This window comes from Dysidea avara, chromosome 3, assembly GCF_963678975.1.
Source record: "Dysidea avara chromosome 3, odDysAvar1.4, whole genome shotgun sequence".
NCBI classification, from domain to species: domain Eukaryota; kingdom Metazoa; phylum Porifera; class Demospongiae; order Dictyoceratida; family Dysideidae; genus Dysidea; species Dysidea avara.
The window spans coordinates 38,580,224-38,599,480 of NC_089274.1; the positions used below are offsets into that span (position 1 = coordinate 38,580,224).

At 37.0% G+C, this 19,257-nt stretch overlaps 1 protein-coding gene across 2 annotated transcripts in view; it reads right to left on the minus strand.

Annotated features, from left to right (window-relative positions):
* Positions 1 to 19,257, minus strand: part of LOC136250912 (meiosis inhibitor protein 1-like) — a 54,393-nt gene that overhangs the window by 25,337 nt on the left and 9,799 nt on the right. For both annotated transcript variants that reach the window (XM_066043255.1, XM_066043256.1), the window contains 21 exons: positions 18,499 to 18,568; positions 9,020 to 9,049; positions 8,817 to 8,951; positions 4,739 to 4,909; positions 4,572 to 4,677; positions 4,365 to 4,473; positions 4,236 to 4,296; positions 3,462 to 3,580; positions 3,155 to 3,275; positions 2,762 to 2,873; positions 2,573 to 2,624; positions 2,394 to 2,518; positions 2,210 to 2,341; positions 2,090 to 2,161; positions 929 to 1,019; positions 787 to 873; positions 701 to 719; positions 570 to 652; positions 312 to 388; positions 187 to 258; positions 59 to 134 (listed from right to left, as the gene is read on the minus strand). In XM_066043255.1, coding sequence (XP_065899327.1) covers positions 59 to 134; positions 187 to 258; positions 312 to 388; positions 570 to 652; positions 701 to 719; positions 787 to 873; positions 929 to 1,019; positions 2,090 to 2,161; positions 2,210 to 2,341; positions 2,394 to 2,518; positions 2,573 to 2,624; positions 2,762 to 2,873; positions 3,155 to 3,275; positions 3,462 to 3,580; positions 4,236 to 4,296; positions 4,365 to 4,473; positions 4,572 to 4,677; positions 4,739 to 4,909; positions 8,817 to 8,951; positions 9,020 to 9,049; positions 18,499 to 18,568 — 1,920 coding nt within the window. The remainder of the gene's footprint in view (positions 1 to 58; positions 135 to 186; positions 259 to 311; positions 389 to 569; positions 653 to 700; positions 720 to 786; positions 874 to 928; positions 1,020 to 2,089; positions 2,162 to 2,209; positions 2,342 to 2,393; positions 2,519 to 2,572; positions 2,625 to 2,761; positions 2,874 to 3,154; positions 3,276 to 3,461; positions 3,581 to 4,235; positions 4,297 to 4,364; positions 4,474 to 4,571; positions 4,678 to 4,738; positions 4,910 to 8,816; positions 8,952 to 9,019; positions 9,050 to 18,498; positions 18,569 to 19,257) is intronic.

Here is a 19,257-nt window from a genome sequence, read left to right on the forward strand (position 1 = left end):
GACCCAGACAAAATGTGACCCAGTTTCAACTCTGACTGTAACATATTAGCACACACACCTTGCACTAGAATGAGTTCACTATTCAATGCAGCTTGGAGTAAAGATATGTGAATGATAGTAGAAGTATTGGAAGCCTACACAGTAACTATCTCATTACAATGTAATACAACAGGTTTAATGGCTTACTTGTTTAGTCTGACTGTTAGACAGTAATGATGCTACAATAAGCATTGTTACCCCAGACACAAGATCATGTTCCTATACACATCACACTACATTGTCATTGTTATACTACACAATAATGTACATACTCGACTTGTTGTTGAGTTTGGTATCAGTGATGATAATTTCTCCAAAAATTTTATATTTCCCGATAAAAATGTAGCAACTATGACAAATTAAGAGTACACACATTACTGCATTTGCAATACACAGTATACGATTGACATTGTATATGTAGATGCTATATCTGATTCAGAATAGTGTTTGTTATGTGTACTCTATCAGAATCTTAAAAAACCTTTCTAGCTATGACTAGCTATAGTCACACACAGATAGAGATGGTGTACCTTGTAAACTAAATGTGGTGGTAGAATTCAATACAATGTACAACAGATTGAGATTAGTTAGTAGTAGATGACTGTCTGTAGACCTACTTAATACATATGGTAATGATGGCATAGATCTATAGTACACTGACCTTAATATGATGTTGGTAACTGTTACAAAAGTAAAAAAAAATAAAAAAAATTACAATCATTGTAAATTGTAAAAGCAAGTACAAACCTTGGTAAATAATTTTAATGTCAATATCAACTTCACACATTGTATGAATACATAGTAGTAGCCTTAGTAATGCAGTAGTACTTTTGTCTATTAAAAACACATGTATGGCTTGGCTCTTTGGACAACAGGGTGGGATTTTTACCTGATAATGGTTCCAGTCTCTGAGTTGTTAAAAGGCTTTTTTGTATTGCATCCATCACAGAGTGGCAAAGAGGCTTGTTGATGAGGTATATCTATATAAGAAAGAAATTTCACTGCTGTAGCAAGTAGTCCATGCAGTCGGTCTGGACAAATTTTTATCTCTATGCTAAAAGATCAAGATACTCCAGCTGTCAATGTGGTACTCTAGTAGAGCATTCCATATACTAACTCTAATAGAGTAATTGTGACTGCTATACCATATAGCAGATTTGTACTGCATCTATGATTTTTCACAAATCTTTAAAGTGCAACACAAATTTTCATGAATAGAACTCGCTGTGAAAATAAAATCTGCTGAAAATTAACTAGATGCGCATTGGAATAGAAGAGTGAAGTGTTGTCGAGTTCTTGTATACATAGCCACCATGTTTATAACAACATTTGAACTCCTGTTATTCGCAAAGAACTTATGAATTTGCATAAGAGAAGTGAGGAATGTGTGCTGTGGTTGTACTGAGTGGCAACTCAACAGTTGTGGGGCACATACAGCATATCCTCTCAAGGACATGCAGTTTATCCTTATGGCTTACGGCAGAATTATACAAAGAGTTGTGGAGCAAGAAGACATGAGAGAAGACAAAATTAATTACCGCGGCAAGCTACTACTTGAAAATAATAAAGTCTTCACAGTAAAAATCCACTAGTAAAAAGGCAGGTTTCAGTTTACCATCTTACAACCTGTATTGATTTCAGTCAGCACTATATATTTACAAATTCAATCTCAAGGGGCTAAATTTTAATCCTGAGACCTCCTAGTTTTTCAAATATGCAGTGTGTCTGCCACTTCATCCTCAACACAGATGATAATGACCCGAACACTTTTCACCTTGCTACAGCACTGTTTAGAAATACGAGTATATGGTTGAAATAAGGAATTATTCATATCCAAACAATTAAACTTTGACACTTCTAAGACCGAACTGCATCGGTATCAAAAGTTTACAAATTATACATGCTCTGAAGTTGAGCATAAACATCTGTGTAGTAGTAATAATAATATGAAAATGTATAGATACATGATTACTACAAAATTCATATACTGTAAATCAAGGCTCAATTTTTATGCTGGCTATGGAAAAAAGTATTTAAAGTATATTAATACCTTTTCTGTTATGCCGTGAAGTAACTTTGATGCTACAGTTGTTACTTCTTCTTTCTCGCTACAAAGTAAGTCCTAGATATATACAAGATGTATATCCTTTCCTGCATTACATTTACATACTAGTAGTACACTAATAATAGTGACAATGCAGTCACCCAAAGAAGCAAAGTAGTTAGCAGGATCTCTCCATGTTGAATGTAACCTGCACAAATTGTCTTTATCATTCTCAATCATCATCAATAACTGAACCATCTGCAAATAAGAAGTTAATAACCATATCTTGTGGTATATACTATAGAATTACCCATCTTGTGCTAACTGGCTTCAGAGATGGTTGCTGAAACACCCAGTGTAATAAGACTGGGTGAGGAATAAACAGTAGCTCTGGTTTAAGTGTTCTCAGTAATGCTCTAGTCAACATTTGCGATGCTAGTAAATGAATTAGATAGTCATCAGCTTGTTATCATTGTCTGTTAAACTAACCAGTTTGGTAACTAGGGATTGGCTCATGGGTAAAGCTGAGTTGATGACAAAACTGTTGAGTAAACAAGTAAGTGAAGTGTAAGGCTAGTGTAACATATAGCAGCTATACTTAGTTACATGGTTGCTTTATTCATGAGTGTTGTGTATGATGTATGATCTAATAGGTTTCTGCAGTATATGTACACTCACAGCAAATAAGAACACCACTTGTTGAAGAGTAGTAGCTGGTAGCAAGTGCGTGTTTGGATGAGTACAAATATATACACTTAGTGCAGATAACAAGGAGAGTGGAGAAACAATTCTGCAGATACAAAATATAACTATTGATTAACCAATGATGTAACTAATTCTGCAATATATGATACTAATGCAAAATTCTAACTTCATATATTCACAAACAGTAGGTCCTCAATTATCTGGACTTCAATTATCTGAAAAGTATGAATGACTGTTCTATTAGAGTATTTAGACAACTACTGTATGTTCTATTAGAGTAGTTGAACAGAGCTCTGTATAAATGAATGGGATTATGTATGGTATACACAGTCATCATTTATAATTAATTTGTAGCTTACGACATACATGTCATCATGTAGGAATGCCCAATAAATGACACAGATTGTTGTTGACTGCTTTTTCTCCGTATGAGAATTCACCTCACAACTCCTTTGTGATAGATACTTCATGTTTTCTTCTAGTGATGCTTAATGTAAAACATGTACAGGTTATATGCAATCAGTAGATACATATTAAGACCACCTTAGTATAGTGGTCATACTGGTATACAAACAATGTACAGCTAATGGTTACTATTCTGTATTCATTCACAAGTAAGATCCTCAGTTTGTTGGTACTGTGAGGCTTGTAGTATATGTCACACAACACTTACCACTCATATCAGGCAATGATCCACTCATAACATCCTTTATTTGAGCACTACCATAACTTAATGCAAAGGAGTAACAAAGTTCTGTGAGAAATTCATCCACACTCTTCAGAAGTTGTGAACTACATCAATATACATACATATTTGCCATAAACAAGAATGCATAAACTATATTATACATGTGCATTCACCATAAGTATGACAAACACAGTATAGGACTTCAATTGTTAATCAAGTAAATTTTAGAACACTACAAGTAACTGTTCTATTAGAGAATATTTTTTGATCGTGGTATGTAACATGCTACATTAGAGGGTGTAAAGCTCTGATGACTTGTATACCTCACTTATCTGAACACTTTGGTGATTGAACTAGTAGCATAAGTGACTTCTTATTAAATGTTATCAATCACACAAAGAATTACAATTGTCCTATTCTGGCTGAACTTTCCAATCTTTGGATGTCATGTACAACAGACATTACAGCAATGTTGACATTTACAATTGCTGAAGATAAGGTGATAAAAACATCAAAGGAATCACCGTGAAAGAACTACAGCCCGAACATGACTTTGCCTGGAAGTATTAACCAACTGCTTATTTTGCCCATGTGAAGATGTCTCCATAAAAACTGTGCAGAAGAGCTTGTAGTGAGAAGGACAATAAGGCTGCGTTTTATTACCTGTGATACGTTAATTTTGACTGATAACATGCAAGACTTACTTCACTGCATTCATATTATTAAATTTAAATTGTGTTTGCATGTACAACAACCTACTTATTGTTAGAATAACACTTTGTCTTGACTTTCCACCCAATTTGAATCATTCCACAATAACCTACAAAATTCAGCACAGCTTGTCTCACATCGACAGTTTGAAAACACATTATGGGATGTTTAGCTTACCTAGTTTATGAGCTAGACTGTTAGATGCGCACTGCTCCAACAAACAACATGACAACTCAAAGAATTGTTGGTGTAATTCTGTACTGCTACACAAATTCTCATGATGAAGCTATTGTTACACCAAACACAAAAAACAATGTGAGTTTGTGGCTCATTACATGTTATTATATGTAGTCCATAATGAAATAGTATCTGCATCTAACTTACCAAGTAGGCAGGCAAACACACTTCATCAAAACTACATAAAATAAACTGGAAGACCTCTTCTCTCTTGTCTACTTCTACAACATTGCTTTGATCTTCTTTAAATAAACTGTAATCATTGTTTGGTATGGTTTGATGTATTATATGAGTACAATGCAATATTCACAGACCATAATGTATTGTACAACACGGTTAAACTTTGAGAAAAGAACACTTCCAATTTTCCAACTACTTCCATCTTGTTCAACTCTTCATCCACTAAAGGCTCTAGTGTCTTAACACATAGTGCCAGTAACTGGAGTAGTGACTGTACTGAGTACGGAGTTGTCATGTGGTGAGGTCTAGTAGAGATGATAATCAGATACATAACAAATACTAACTTATATATATGTTGCAATTAACAACACATGTGCATGACTGGTTACGAGAAACTGGTCTTATCATTCATGACAGCAGGTTTGATTTTTCACCACAAAGCCACATGAATTTACCATTTAAAATTCACTCACAAAACAGCCAGGCTGGTATAGTATGTATGCGTTGAACTGAACCCTAAAAAACATCCATGGATGAAATTTTACAAGTACACAAAAATATTTGGAATTTTCAACTAGAGTAGGGGATCATAGCATATCGATAAAAAGTACTGAAACAAGTTGGAATAGTCCATGATATTAAATCACAGTAAAACAATAAGAAGTGTTATATCCCTACTGTGCTCAAGATACCATAACGGAAATGCACAGTAGGAATATAACACTTCTTACTTATCATGGACTACTCCAACTTGTTTCAGTACTTTTTTATCGATGTGCTTATGATCCCCTATTCTAGTTGAAAATTCCAAATTTTTTGTGCACTTGTTTGTTAACTGTTTTTGTAAATAATTATTATGACTGGTGAACCCACGCATACCACATCTGAAATGGCGCCAAGCATCCCAGCTATATCAATTATCATCTGAAAAGTGAAGTATCCATTATGCTTCATTGTCAGCTATGTTCAACCCATTACACAGCATTATGAATCAAGAACTGTTTGAAAAACACCTCTACAATCAAAATAGCCACTATGAAATATATGGAAGATTTCCGTTACAAAGGGAAACATCACGTGCTACTGCCAAATCAACACTTTTCGCTGTCAGCAAAGATGAATGTGACACAAAGGAGGACACTAGTAAATCTATGAAGAATGTATTGTACATACTGCGGTATTCCAAAAGGCACCTCTAGGGCCGAAGCGACATCGAACACTGAAAAATCAAGCCCGTAGCCTTAGCTGTTATTGAGTTACGCTTTTTAAACACAATTTTTGTGCACTGAGTATTGGAGTAACTGAAAACTACACACATTTTGCATGATGCACATTGGATTAGCCTAATGAAACAGCAAATTACAGCTAATTGTGAAGGGAAGAGTGCCTAAAGATTGAGATACTCTAATAGAACAGTCACTGCATGTTGAAAGTTGAAATATAATGTTCAGATATATCAAATCTAATCAAAAACAGCCAAGCTGTAAAAAAAGGTGTGGCCCCTAAAAAGGCCAAGGTGAAAAAAGATGTGAAATCCAAGGTGGCGGCCAAGAAATGGCCGTGATGGTAGGTTAATGGTAAAATTTTAATAACGACAATTCATGTGAATTTGTGTTTCGGCACCAAATTCACCTGAATTGTTGTTATTAAAATTTTTACCATTAACCTATCATCATAGCCATTTCTTGGCCGCCACCTTGGATTTCACATCTTTTTTCACCATGGCCTTTTTAGGGGCTGCATCTTTTTTTACAGCTTGGCTGTCTTTGATTAGATATCACTTCTTTTTGTATTTGTATACCCCAAAGCTGGCCTATCCCAAAGCTGGCCATAGGCCAGCTTTGGGGATTTTTTAATCTATCCTTTTTCTTTACCACATGAAGAATAAAAAGACAAAGCAGATTTTTAATACTTCAACTGTTTTTGATTTTATCAGTAATTATATACATATATTTATTACATGTCTATTATTCCCTACTGGATAACTTGTTCGCAGCTGATCTCTCTACTAAGGGACTTGAAATGTAGCTGAACTCTCTACAGGTTGATTTGTTTGTAGTTGAACTCTCTACAGGGTGATTTGTTTGCAGCTGAACTCTCTACACGGTGATTTGTTTGTAGCTGAACTCTCTACAGGATGGTTTCATTGCCACTGAACTCTCTACAAGGTGTCTTGTTTCTAGCTGATCTCTCTACAAGATGACTTTCTATAGCTGATCTCTCTACAAGGTGACTTGTATCTAGCTGAACTATCTACAGGATGATCTGTTTGTAACTGAAATCTCTACAGGGTGACTTGTTTCTAGCTGATCTCTCTATAGGGGAACTTGTTTCTAGCTGAACTCTCTACAGAGTGGGTTCTTTGTAGCTAAACTCTCTACAAGGTGACTTCTTCTAGCTGATCTCTCTATAGGGTGACCTGATCTCTCTGTAGGGTGACTTTTATCGAGCTGAACTCTCTACAGGGTGATTTATTTGTAGCTGAACTCTCTACAGGGTAATTTATTTGCAGCTGAACTCTATGCAGGGTGATTTGTTTGTAGCTGAACTCTCTACAGGATGGTTTCTTTGTAGCTGAACTCTCTACAAGGTGACTTGCTTCTAGCTGATCTCTCTACAGGATGGTTTCTTTGTAGCTGAACTCTCTACAAGGTGACTTGCTTCTAGCTGATCTAGGCTGATTTTTAAAATTTTTTGGAAAAAATGGACTTTTTATGTGCTCAATAGATAAGAGTATTGATTGCCGATCTCAGAAATATATAGTTTGTTGGGTTGGAATTAGCTACTTTGGCATGCACAGTGCTTTAAAACTAAAAAAAGGTACATTTTTTCTCCAGGGCTCCCCATACATTTTAAAGGGAAAAATGGCACAATTGAATCAGGAAGCCATCTAGCAATCTGCACTGTCTTGAAACTGCAGTTGCTTCTAGCTGCAAGTTTGTACATGTAATGACAGTAACTTCAGATGTTATCGGATCTCAGCGATCTTTGTATGCTTTGTGGTGAGCAAATATGTTGCACCTACTGCACACTTCTCAATACAATGGCGTATATCCATAGGTAAGTAAGTGGCTATCTCAAGTAAGTAAAAACATCAAGTTAACAACTTATAAAAGTAAACAACTAAAGTGGAAGTGCCACAATGATGCAACAATACCTAAGGTGGAGTTGTGGTTTCAATTACGGCATTGTTATGCTGACTTTGAAGTGGTTTGTATTTTTGAGCTGATGACACAGCCATTAGAAAATTGCTCTGGAGCTGAAAATCGCTAACCCGAGCGAAGTGACTATGCACTTTAAAGTAAGCACCAGTGACTACCTTCCACCTGACAGTACGTTTTAAAGTATTCTACATACATTACAAGGCTTGAAAGGTTACAAAACAACACAAAACTTACTTACATGTAACACGCACGACAAAACTAAGATTTTCATGATGATCAGCGTATGGACAAATCCCATAGCGATTTTCATCCTGATTAGAGCTCGGACTATGGAGCAATCCCAATTTAAACACGAGTTGTTGTTTTGTGCCAGGGTTCTATTGGGGAATATATGGAGAAATTTTTTATTAAATAATCTCGGATACTGGAATGCCTACTGGTAATATACTCACGGTGTGGCGCGCCGGCTTCTTGAGCTGCACGACACACTACCGTGTGTCTTGATACTCTAGTAGTACAGTCAAGTGCAATTTCTTGGAGCAGCATATTTGGGGCATAATGAGACAAAACTGAGCATAATTGAAGCATAATTATGGGAAATTTTAGCACATTGCTCAAAGCATAATAGGCTCTGGCCTAACCACCGCTAGCATTGGAGCTTGCTTGATACATTAACCTTGTAAAAAATACTTGGCTGTCGGCTGCTTGCACAGTGGATAATCTGGAAGATAGGGAATTGGGTGAAAATTTGGTACACGTAATCTGGACAACTCTGAAAAACTTAAATGAAGATTTCTCAAGACTTTCAAAAGGCCATAATACTGATCTTCCCAGAGACAGTGTACTTACATCTGGACTTAAAAAAATTCTCATATTGCAATTTTTGAAGCCCATTCACACGATGAATTGCTCTAAAAGCAAACTAAAATACTATTTTAGACTTTAAAAATCTGAAGGACATACTGCAATACAATATTTAAGAGCATATAATCATAACAACTTTATCATTGATTCTTCCATGTAATTGAGCACTCCAGCATAAACTAACTTCAGTACACTATCAAGCAGGGAGCAGGCACTCATGTTAACTGTCATAACATCTCTAGATAGTCCATGATGTATGAGTGAGAACAACTGTGACAACAGTGATGCACTAGTTATCAACGGTATTGACACTGGTTGCCTATGGTAACAGTAAGACGAAGACATGTACGTGAACATTTTGTTACATGTATATACGTGCTTACATACCTTGCAAGAATTTTAATGATCAGATTGTACCTGTAATAATACAAAAACATAGAACAAATGTAGCTATATTCTGCAAAGACAAATTTTCTTAATTTATTCACTCAGTTATTGTCTGCTTGTCTAACATGTGACTGGATCAGGGTTTCATTTGGGGGGGGGGGGGGGGGGGTAGGGGGCAAGACAAACTCTTGCCCCTCCTTAAATTTTAAGCAATAGTTTACATGAAAGTGCCTCAGAATGCATCAGAAGCAGAGTCTAAAATATTTCTTGACAGGCATGTGGTAACTGAGAAAGTCTAAAGTGCAAATATTTCCTGAAGCAACATGTTATTCTCAGGTAGCTGAGAATGCACCAGAAGCAATCTGAGAAGGTCTAAAATCCCAAAATTTCTTGAGTGGAATGTCATTCACAGATACATGAGAAAGCACCATAAACATTCTGAGTGTCTAAGGTACAGGCATGCCCACAGACCCCCTAGATGCTGAGCACATAAAAGTAAGCATACGAATCTTTATACTGTTGCACCTTACTCTTGAAAAATTTTATTTTGTCCCACATTGTGTCTCCTTGGGAACATTAAAACGTTATAAATATTCTAAACTCCTAGCTCTTGCTTTGGGAAATATGATAATATCAAACTTTTTTTCTGCTAGCACCTTCCTTCATCGTGAAACAGTTCCTCAAAATATTTACAAAAAAATGTTAGTATTTCATCCACTGTGCAGTCGAAATTCAACTGTCAATAAACAGAAATGTTTTGGTTGCATGTGCAATATTACACAATGTGCAAAATGGCCATTTTCAGCAAGCCATGTGTAATGGCGAAAACTCCTCGACAGGGTAAGTGTTTGCTAAATTATCAGCTGAAAACTATTGATTGGTTTAAAGACGCAAATGTTCTTGTTATGCAGAACACTTGACGGAGCCCAATTTCTTGGTTGGTGTGGAGCAAAGAGCAGGAGTACACTGAAACTTTTCAGATGACAGTGAAAATATTTTAATGGAAGACACCATTTCATGAAGACACTAATTCACGACCCTGGCTATATATAAAGGAAGTGTACTGATAGAAATTATTAAGTACTTGCCTTGCCTATGGACTTAAATATAGTCACATCCAGTACAGATAAATAATGTCTGCAATGTCATACCTACATCCTGTTGTAAACTACTCATCATCTGAGTGAGGCAAGCTGAATATAGGTGGCTGTTAGATGTTGATCAATAAAACCTAAACCACATCTGTATCTGGTGAATAAATTGCTACCCCCACAATGCATAGCATGTGTCATATTCTAGTATCTGCTTCTGTGGAAGTTAAACAGTACTTCTCCACTTGTATAGCAGTGCCTTCACCTGGATGAAGGAGCCATGCATGTATTGTTCTCATTTGAGCCTATGAAACATCTAGCTAGTATGAGTCGCTGTTGGCCAACTAACATCCTCTTTGTAGTAGGGCAAACCCAACACTCTCAACAATTTCTATTTTGCATTGTTGACATTCCAGGTATTCTTGCCAACTGTTTGATGGTATAGTGTTGTATGGGTAAAAGGAGTAGTGCTGATGTTCAGTATTGTGTTTAGAGTAGCATTTGGCATGCTTGAACTGTTTGAGATTAAACAGTTGTGTGTTTGGTTTGTTGAATATTAGGTGAACCTCCATTGTTCCTGCTTTGAAATGTGTTAAAGCAAATTTATTAAATATACAGTGTGTATATTCTGCCACAGTGTTTGTTTGCTGGAGTGGCCTAGTGTTGATGGTGAACATTGCATCTATAATTACAGTTTCTGGTGTGAACGATAAAGATGATGTAAATACTGGTGGATCCACCGACTGGAAAGTTTACTGGCACTCACTCTTTTGACCCTCATCTGATATTGCCTGAGGCAATACTGAATATTGTTCTTCTGATGGCTTAGTTGACTTCTGATGGTTGGACCAAGTTGTGCTTCCCTCTCCTTGGCAGTACTCTTGGCTTTCCGTGTCTTATTGAATGCCATTGTTAATAGTCTTTGTTGACGTAGAGGGGCCTTCACTATTGTAGGATATTACATTAAGTTGTATTTCACATAGTTTACTGTTCCCCAACCTTCTGAAATGACAACATATCACAAGTTTGTTCATGGGTATCTTGTTGCCCAGTATAAACATTAAACAATTCTCTGCTAGAAGATTCTGTTGGAAATAAACTGTTTCCTCTTACCAAAGAGCCAATTTGTGTTGTGTTTGTCTCATAATGGATTGCCTGGGGAGAATCATTCATGATGTTACTGCTGGAAATTATCCGGTGACTTTGACACTCTGGAATCAGTTAATCTATCAGGGTTCGGTGTGACTTGATTCTGTGATTAAAAATAAAAGTTTTTTTTGCAGGTTTAATTTGGTTGGATGGACGACAGCAGTCTTCAAATCCTTGTTGATGCACATTTCATGTGCCTCATCCAAGGCTACAGCTTGCCATTGCTGTCCAGATGGGCGTGAATGCTCCACTTTCCAGGTGAGTCAGAATAGTTGTTGGGTAATGCTGGATCTCACTAAAATGGTATGGTAATATCCTTGCATAGTATTCTTGATCAAATGGTGCAAGGATGCATGGTAGTAATTTGCTTCAAACTAACGACCCGCAGCTGCCAGTTGCTTTGTGTGGCAAACTTAATGAAGTGTCTTCTTCAGTTTTTTTTGCTGTCTTGTATCAGTTTACTAATCTTCTCCATCACATGCTTAGGTGAGCTCTTCATCTGAATACTTGTGAGGAGCATGCAACTGGTATCCCTGGTGATTGTATTCCACTGTTGGTAACATACACATGAACATTTCTCTGTACAATGTCTCCCATGCTTGCAACAAGAAATAGGGAGTTTACTTACAGCTTGAACAATGCTCTACTGACTTCAGTGTGGCCCATGGTTGCCTGAATTCTTGGCTAGCTTTCTAAGTCCAGCGCTACAGTAAACTTCCATTAAACTTTGCTGGTAATTCTTAAGGATGTGACAGTCTCCTGGAAATATCATAAGCTTATTTAGTGCTGTACTGTCCTGGTTCTTGAGCTACCTTAGTGAAGTCAGAACATTCCTAGATGACAATAGTGATTGTGGCTCACAGAGCAAGTCAGTTGGAACCCGGACTGCACTGAGACTATGTCACTAATGGCAGAAGATCTACTAGCCAAATTTGAGGATGTACAGGATGGATGGGTTGCACTAGTGGGATACAGAAAATCTTATAGACACCTAATGAGCAATCCCGTAGGGAAATGGTCCTTGTGATGGTTCAAACAATACTTCTGAATGATGTATGAAATTAAACTGGTGGATGTTTTCCATGAAACCTTCTGACATTGTTGATGGCTCAGGTAGTGATACTGTACTATCAGCAGGCTGTACACCTGATCACAGTCCTCTGACGTTTAGGCCATAAGTTTCCAAGCTTGGCTGGAGAAAAATCTAGTAAGTTCTGTCATTGTTGTTGCTGAACACATTTCCTAGATTGGTTCAAAGCAGAAACAACACGGTCTTCAGTGACTAGCATACAGGTAGAATCAATATATGCCTTTGTAGTACAGCTGATGTTAAACTGCCACTGTTATGCTGGACAAGCTGCATAGTTGTGCTGTGATAACTCCACTGTTGATCACCACAATAAACAACAACATAACTCTGCAGCAGGTCAAAATTGTCTACAGAGGCTATCGTGAAAACCATAGTTAATATAAGAACCATGGATTGGAAATGCATATTAAAATATTTACCCACCTTTGTTACAGTTGGTTTCGTGGCAGTTACTAACCAGTATTAGGTGGACTCAGGCTGTAGTGTGTAGTACACATTTCACAGCGGTTTTGCTTTCTTGATATTTTATATGGTATCGTCTCATTTGGGGGCCACGCTCACTGCTACATTAGAAGAGCGAGTTTGTATAGTTTATAGTGCAGTAGTTAATGTTCACCAGAGGAAAGAGCTCCAGATAAACTCAGCAAGAGCCATTAATATCAAGCAACTGTCCAATAACTTAGTATCCAGCTTGCAGGCACCAGCAGCACAACAATCATTTAAAGCGTTTGCTTCAAGGCTTTACCAGCAATTGTGTTCTCCATTAAAACATACAGAGTTTATGATAATGACAAAATTGCGAGAGAGGATGTGGGTGCAATACACTCACCAGCAGGCCACTGTATAAACTACATGTGAGTTTCTGCACCAAATAAACAACCATGGTTATGTGGATGAGCCTATGTTAACAGAACTAGTGAATGAAACAGTACTGGAGCAAATTATTAAGTGGAGCTTCCTTTACATGCTACTCATGTGACCGTTAATGAACCATCCCCAATGTCGAAAGACAAGGAAAGTATTTTAAGGCATGCATGTGGATATGTCGCAATGAAACTCAAGAAAAGGTTTACAAAGGTTTCAAGTGAAAAGTCTGCTAACAGAATCATCATTTTATGACTATACAAAGGTAAACAGGGGAGGATTGTTCAAAGTGTCAAATGAAGCATATAGCTTATTTGCTTCCATTATGAATACAGTGAATGGGATGCTTCATGACTATTTGCATGGTATACTTGTGTAGCAACATTCAGTGATGAGGCAGATATTGATGGAGATACAAAGCAACCAATAGTAACAAGCATATGTGAAGATGATGATGTTTTACTTCGATGGAGCTTATTAGAGATGGATGATGACCCCACCAGTTATGACATGGAACTACTTACTCATATAGTTACCTTATGGCTCACTATCAGAGGCCATAGCATATCGAAGTGCTGGATGGAAAAGTATAAACAGACTGAAGCTACATCTACACAAAAGAAAAAGGGATTGCAAGAGGAGCTTAACAAAAGTGCTGCTATTTCTATTTAAGTTGTAATGTTTTGCAATGTCTATAATAATGATTCTATTTATCATATTTGTTACATCAACAGTAGTTATACGAGCTGTTTTCTAGGCGTTCTGCTAAAACTTAAGCGTTATTTTGTAAATTAGCTCTAACACTTCTGCTTGGGAAGAGGAGTCTCATCAATTTCTAAAGTGCCAACTTTTATGTGAAGATTTTTAATCATCTCAGACCTTTGCAGTCTTAAAAAAGATACAGCAGCATCACAAAATTGCTGAACTGTTAGGTTGTCATTTCTTCCACCCTTGGATCCATGCTGCCCATAACCCTTGGATCCGCCCATAACAGTGTCTTGATTAAACCTTGATGAATATAAGAAATGTACTCTAGGTTAATTGTTTTAAGAGAAATGGAACAACTTAGAAGTATATATGGCATTCCTCTTTGCTATATGGGTTTCGTATTTTATTGGTAGGCTTTGGTGTGTCCGTATTTCCAGCAACCAATTTGTGCATATGAAAAAATTTCTTGTTTCCACTACACCCATCACCAGTTAGTGACATTGCTTTGAATCCTGCACATCCTAAGGCTTGGATGTTTTCCCAGATAATTGGAAATAGCTTTTCACCAGTGATTCCAGCTGTAGGATAGTGTGAATAAGGAAAACAAAGGTTGGTAAAAGTTTCTATCACCATAACTGTAAACATTTGTTTAGCAACAGGCAGTGTATTCTGTGATTGAGTGATGGAATTTTCAAAGGCTGATAGATGGTTGTTTGTCATACCTTAATCGCTAAATCCTATAATTTTACATTGGTGCTTGTTTTACGCAATGGCTTCCTTAATCTTCATTTCATCAAATGCCACAGCAACAAATTTTTCCCATTCTTCTGATGTTTTATTCTTTGCTGCCTGTCCCAAACTTGATATAGTGAGTGTAGTCACGGAGAGTGCGGTTGCTAGGCAGAAGTAAGATATCTTGTACAACATCATAAGCTGCCGGAGACAGCATGTGTAGGTGTAAATACCAACGTACCAACATGGGATGCCATCGGCACTGGGTAAGTATTTTCTGGATGTTGTCCACTTGCTATTCCCAAAACAAGTGATGAAAACTGTTTGGTTCATACTGCTGTTTGATTTTTGTGCATAGTACCTCGTAATTCGGCTCAACCCTTCATGTAACTCATTAACTTAGATGGCTGATCTATCATTGCATTCAATTTCAAATAATCCACTTTCTTCCTTTCAACTTGATACTTTGATCTGGTCAATTCTAATCTGTCCCTTATTTGTGCAGGGTTTAACCACCTGTCATTTGTATATTTATGCACTGGACAGTCCTGTGGTTTTAACCATTCATGATACAACACTCGTAAAGTGGTTCTGTAGCCAACACACTCAGGGAACTTGGTACCCTGTACCAAAATGTGACACTTTGCAGATCAAATAGTTTTATTATAACATGCCCATTCAAACAATATAGACCATTACTGTCTAAAACTGTGGATGCTGACTGTGGTGTCTGTGACATAAAGATACCTTTTTGCCATTTGTACAAATTGCTTATCAGGAGTATTACCAGGGCACATTTTTAATGAATCTATTTTATGCAGCAACCTAAGCAGTGAACTGACGGTAAGTCTTTCAGGATTTTCTACCAATGCTGTAGCTGGGCACCGAACAACCTGGCCATGAAGACCAGGATATCTCTGATTCCACAAGTGAGAGATAGTTACAGCATGTTTAGAGCTACGTTGTTCTTGTGTCTTAAAGAAAATATATTGACAGTCAGATGACAATTTTGTGTACCAATTACATAGAGATGATGGAAGTTTTAATTCTTTGATGTCATTGAAAGTATCTGGTGTTACCTGAAAAGCATGTATCTAATCAGTGAAAGACCAAAGTAGCTATGCACCTGAACATTTTTGTGCTTCAGCAGATGACCAATTGCACAGCAAAGTAAATTTTGTTTCATTCTTTTCCCATGCTTGCGAATCCTTCCTATTTTTGCCATCATCTATTTGAAAGTAAAATAACTTTAACATAACCCAAAAGTCTACAGAAGACCTACTACATCCATAAACAAAAAATCTTAATTTTTACTATTTATAGTGACTTCATTTACTTCAAAGGCCTCATGCCAGTACAGTGACACTGCCAAATCTATTGTAATATACTTACAATTGAATTCACACACAGACTTTACAAATCAATTGCCCGAAGTTAAGCTGTTTTTAGGCCAGTTATTGAGTATAGTACATCTATGGAGTGAAATTGCTCTTGTTTATTTAGATGAAGCCACTCACCTATTACAAATAAAACAATGAAACATAAAGGAACTGATATTCTATGTTAAACATCACCAGGAACATTGCACAAAGTTTTACACTGACCTTGTTCTGTACTTAACACCATAGGCTAATTCCAAGCTCCAATTTGTGTTGCTAATTATTGTACTAATTAGAAACTACTAACATTAATTTGATGCATACAAGAAAACAAAATGTCCAACTAGAACAACTACAATTTCTTAGCAACAAATTGGCGCACCATAAATGAGGCTGTTCTATGATGTCATTATGTAAATAATACAGAGCGTTTCCAATCCATGGTTCGTATATTATCTATGTGAAAACATTGCTGTGTAGCTCTCATCCCATATCTGTGATTGACGTTTAATGGTGGCATGTAGGTCACACATCTGTCCTGTGTGTCTGGGGAACTAACTTATTCAGAATTTGAATGAGTTGTCGTGAGCCACCAGAAACTTTTATGGCATCAGCAATAAAGTTGTGAATAGGTGTATGGCTTTGGGATCAGTGCAAAACATAAGCTGCATGGTACAGGATAAAAAACAGTCAGGTTCTCTTGATGTGTTTAGTAGTGTCAGTAAATTCTCTTTCTTTAACTGTGCTAGTAATAGGAAGCAAAAAAATCAAGCAACAAGAGGATCGATGTTATTTGTACACTCTTTTATTTTTAGTGAATTACAGTAAGCTAATAGCTGTAAATTTTAGATATTACTAAGATGCTAGCTTCCTTTAGTGTTTTCTCTGCACTTGGGTACTCTATAATGCCTTTGTTCTATATTAGAATCAGACCACTGAGAGGACTGTGATGAGCCAAGTGCCCAACCAACATGTCTCCACTCTTCCATGTTCCATATTTCATGTGCACACACTTGTGCATCATGAAGGTATCAAGGTAAAATATTAGGTGGTGTAGTAACCACTGGGAAGAAAGTTTTACACTGCTTCTTTCTATCTCCAGGGATATAGCTGTACTGACTTGATGTCTTCTATGCAGTGAACACCATAGGCTTCAAGGAAAACATGGCATACCCAGGGAAGAAGTACAACCTTTTGTGGCAAAAAGTGCTTTGCCACAAACAGTACAGATGTAAGTATTGCTTTTGTGAGTGTGCAGGCATTTTGTGTTTTAATCCTACACTCCCATGTCTCAATAGCTTTTTAAAGCATTTCATCTGTCCCATCATGATTCTCTGCAGTATGCATTATCATAATTATACTGCCACGTGTGTTATAGCAGCTTGTGCACAACCAATCATTTGGTGATGTGCTTATGTCTGTCCCAGTGGTGTCCTGTAAATATTGTCCAACAAGTATAGCATTTGGACTATGTCATAACTGTTGGCCTGGGTTAGCAGTAGTACCACATGAAGCAAAGGTACAGCTTGCCACAACAAGTGAGGCACAATAATAGTGGTCTAATGTACGCACGTTTCTCTATCCAGTTCATTTGTGGCTGCAAATGCTGGTTTGATCAAATTTGTTATCACATTGTGGATGTACACAGCGTTTTGAAGGTGTGTCTGTATGCTCTAGTTTTTTCCACTTTGGGATGTATGAGGAATCACTGTAGTGTCACCTTGCTTCAAGGAAATGTTCCTTACATAAGGAACTATCACTGGATGGGTATTTCCCAAAATGTGTGTATAAAAATTGTTTTTCAGTATCTCCTTAACTGTTATAATAGCATAAATTTGTACCTTTATACCCACACAGGATGCAGCACCTTGACTCAGAAGAAGCAGCAGGAAGTCTGATAACTATTATTTTAAAATATATTGTGTTGTTTGTTAAATGTTAATGTGTTCAGTGTGTTTCCTATGGCCTTAGTGCACTGTGTTATTATTTAAAAGCAAAGCGTAGATAGTACTCTCCATGCTATTAAGCATTGTATGGCTTGAAATAGATTTGTACTACACATTAAAGCCATACTACAGTTACTTATCATGTTTATTCATCACACTCTGGCATGTTGCTAATGCATATATAGCAGCTGCTTAATTTTGGTACCATGGGAATCCCAAATGACGTATAATCATGTATATTAAATTGTGTAGTCATACAGTTAACTTACTGAAAGTTACTGAAAGTTACAAGCGCTTGTATATGGATAGTATTTTGGCACAAACTACTGTTTCTTCTTTACGGGAAACAATCCATGCAGGGTAGTAACACTTTTTTTGATGGTTGTGTTTCAACTATATGTCAATGTATTCTACTGTAACAATAGGATTGTGTGAACATGTGAGATTCCTACAGATCCAGTCACATTTATATTTGCAACAAGTGCCAATGCATAACAACAGGAATTTAAGGAGCACTCACCCAATTAAAACTAGGTCGCTTTGTTGCCATCTAGTAATGGACTCCACACTGGACAGTAATGCTTCAATACCTAATGTGTATGACAGATATAGCATACTAACATATACTTGAAACATTCACTCATACTGTAGCTTTTGTTGTGAACAGAAAATGAATGTTCATATTAAACCTATAAATCACTGGTATAGCAGATAACAAGTGACTGCTCTATTAGAGTGTTACATGGGAAGAGTGATTGCTCCATGTATTACACCCTGACCTTGAGGTAGGCTGGCACAGGTTACTTTGGGCTAGGATTCAATGTGAGCACATTTTGGGATATTATCAATAATAATGATTGCTTCTGTTGGCCACACAGCAAGCATTCTCTAGACTCTAAAAACTATTCTTCAACATGGCTAGGATGCACTACAAGATATTCTATGTGTCCAGTAGACTTCCATCTGTTGTCCTACAGACATTGATACATTCTAGGCAAAAGAAGCACCTACTGGGTAATATAACATCGTACAACTTAGTCTTCATATCATCACCACAAGTTCAGTAAACTTTTATTAATTAATTTATTTAATTAACCCTTTAACTGCCAAGGACGCCATATAATAGGTAGACACCAAGACCAAGGGATCTAGTGATTTAGTAACCTGAGGCTGTAGCGTCCCGAGCGCAGCGAGGGCACTACTAAGGGCCAGAGGGGTTACTAAATGACTTAGTTCCTGTTGGTCGCAGTGTCTAACTTATGGTTTAAAGTACATACCT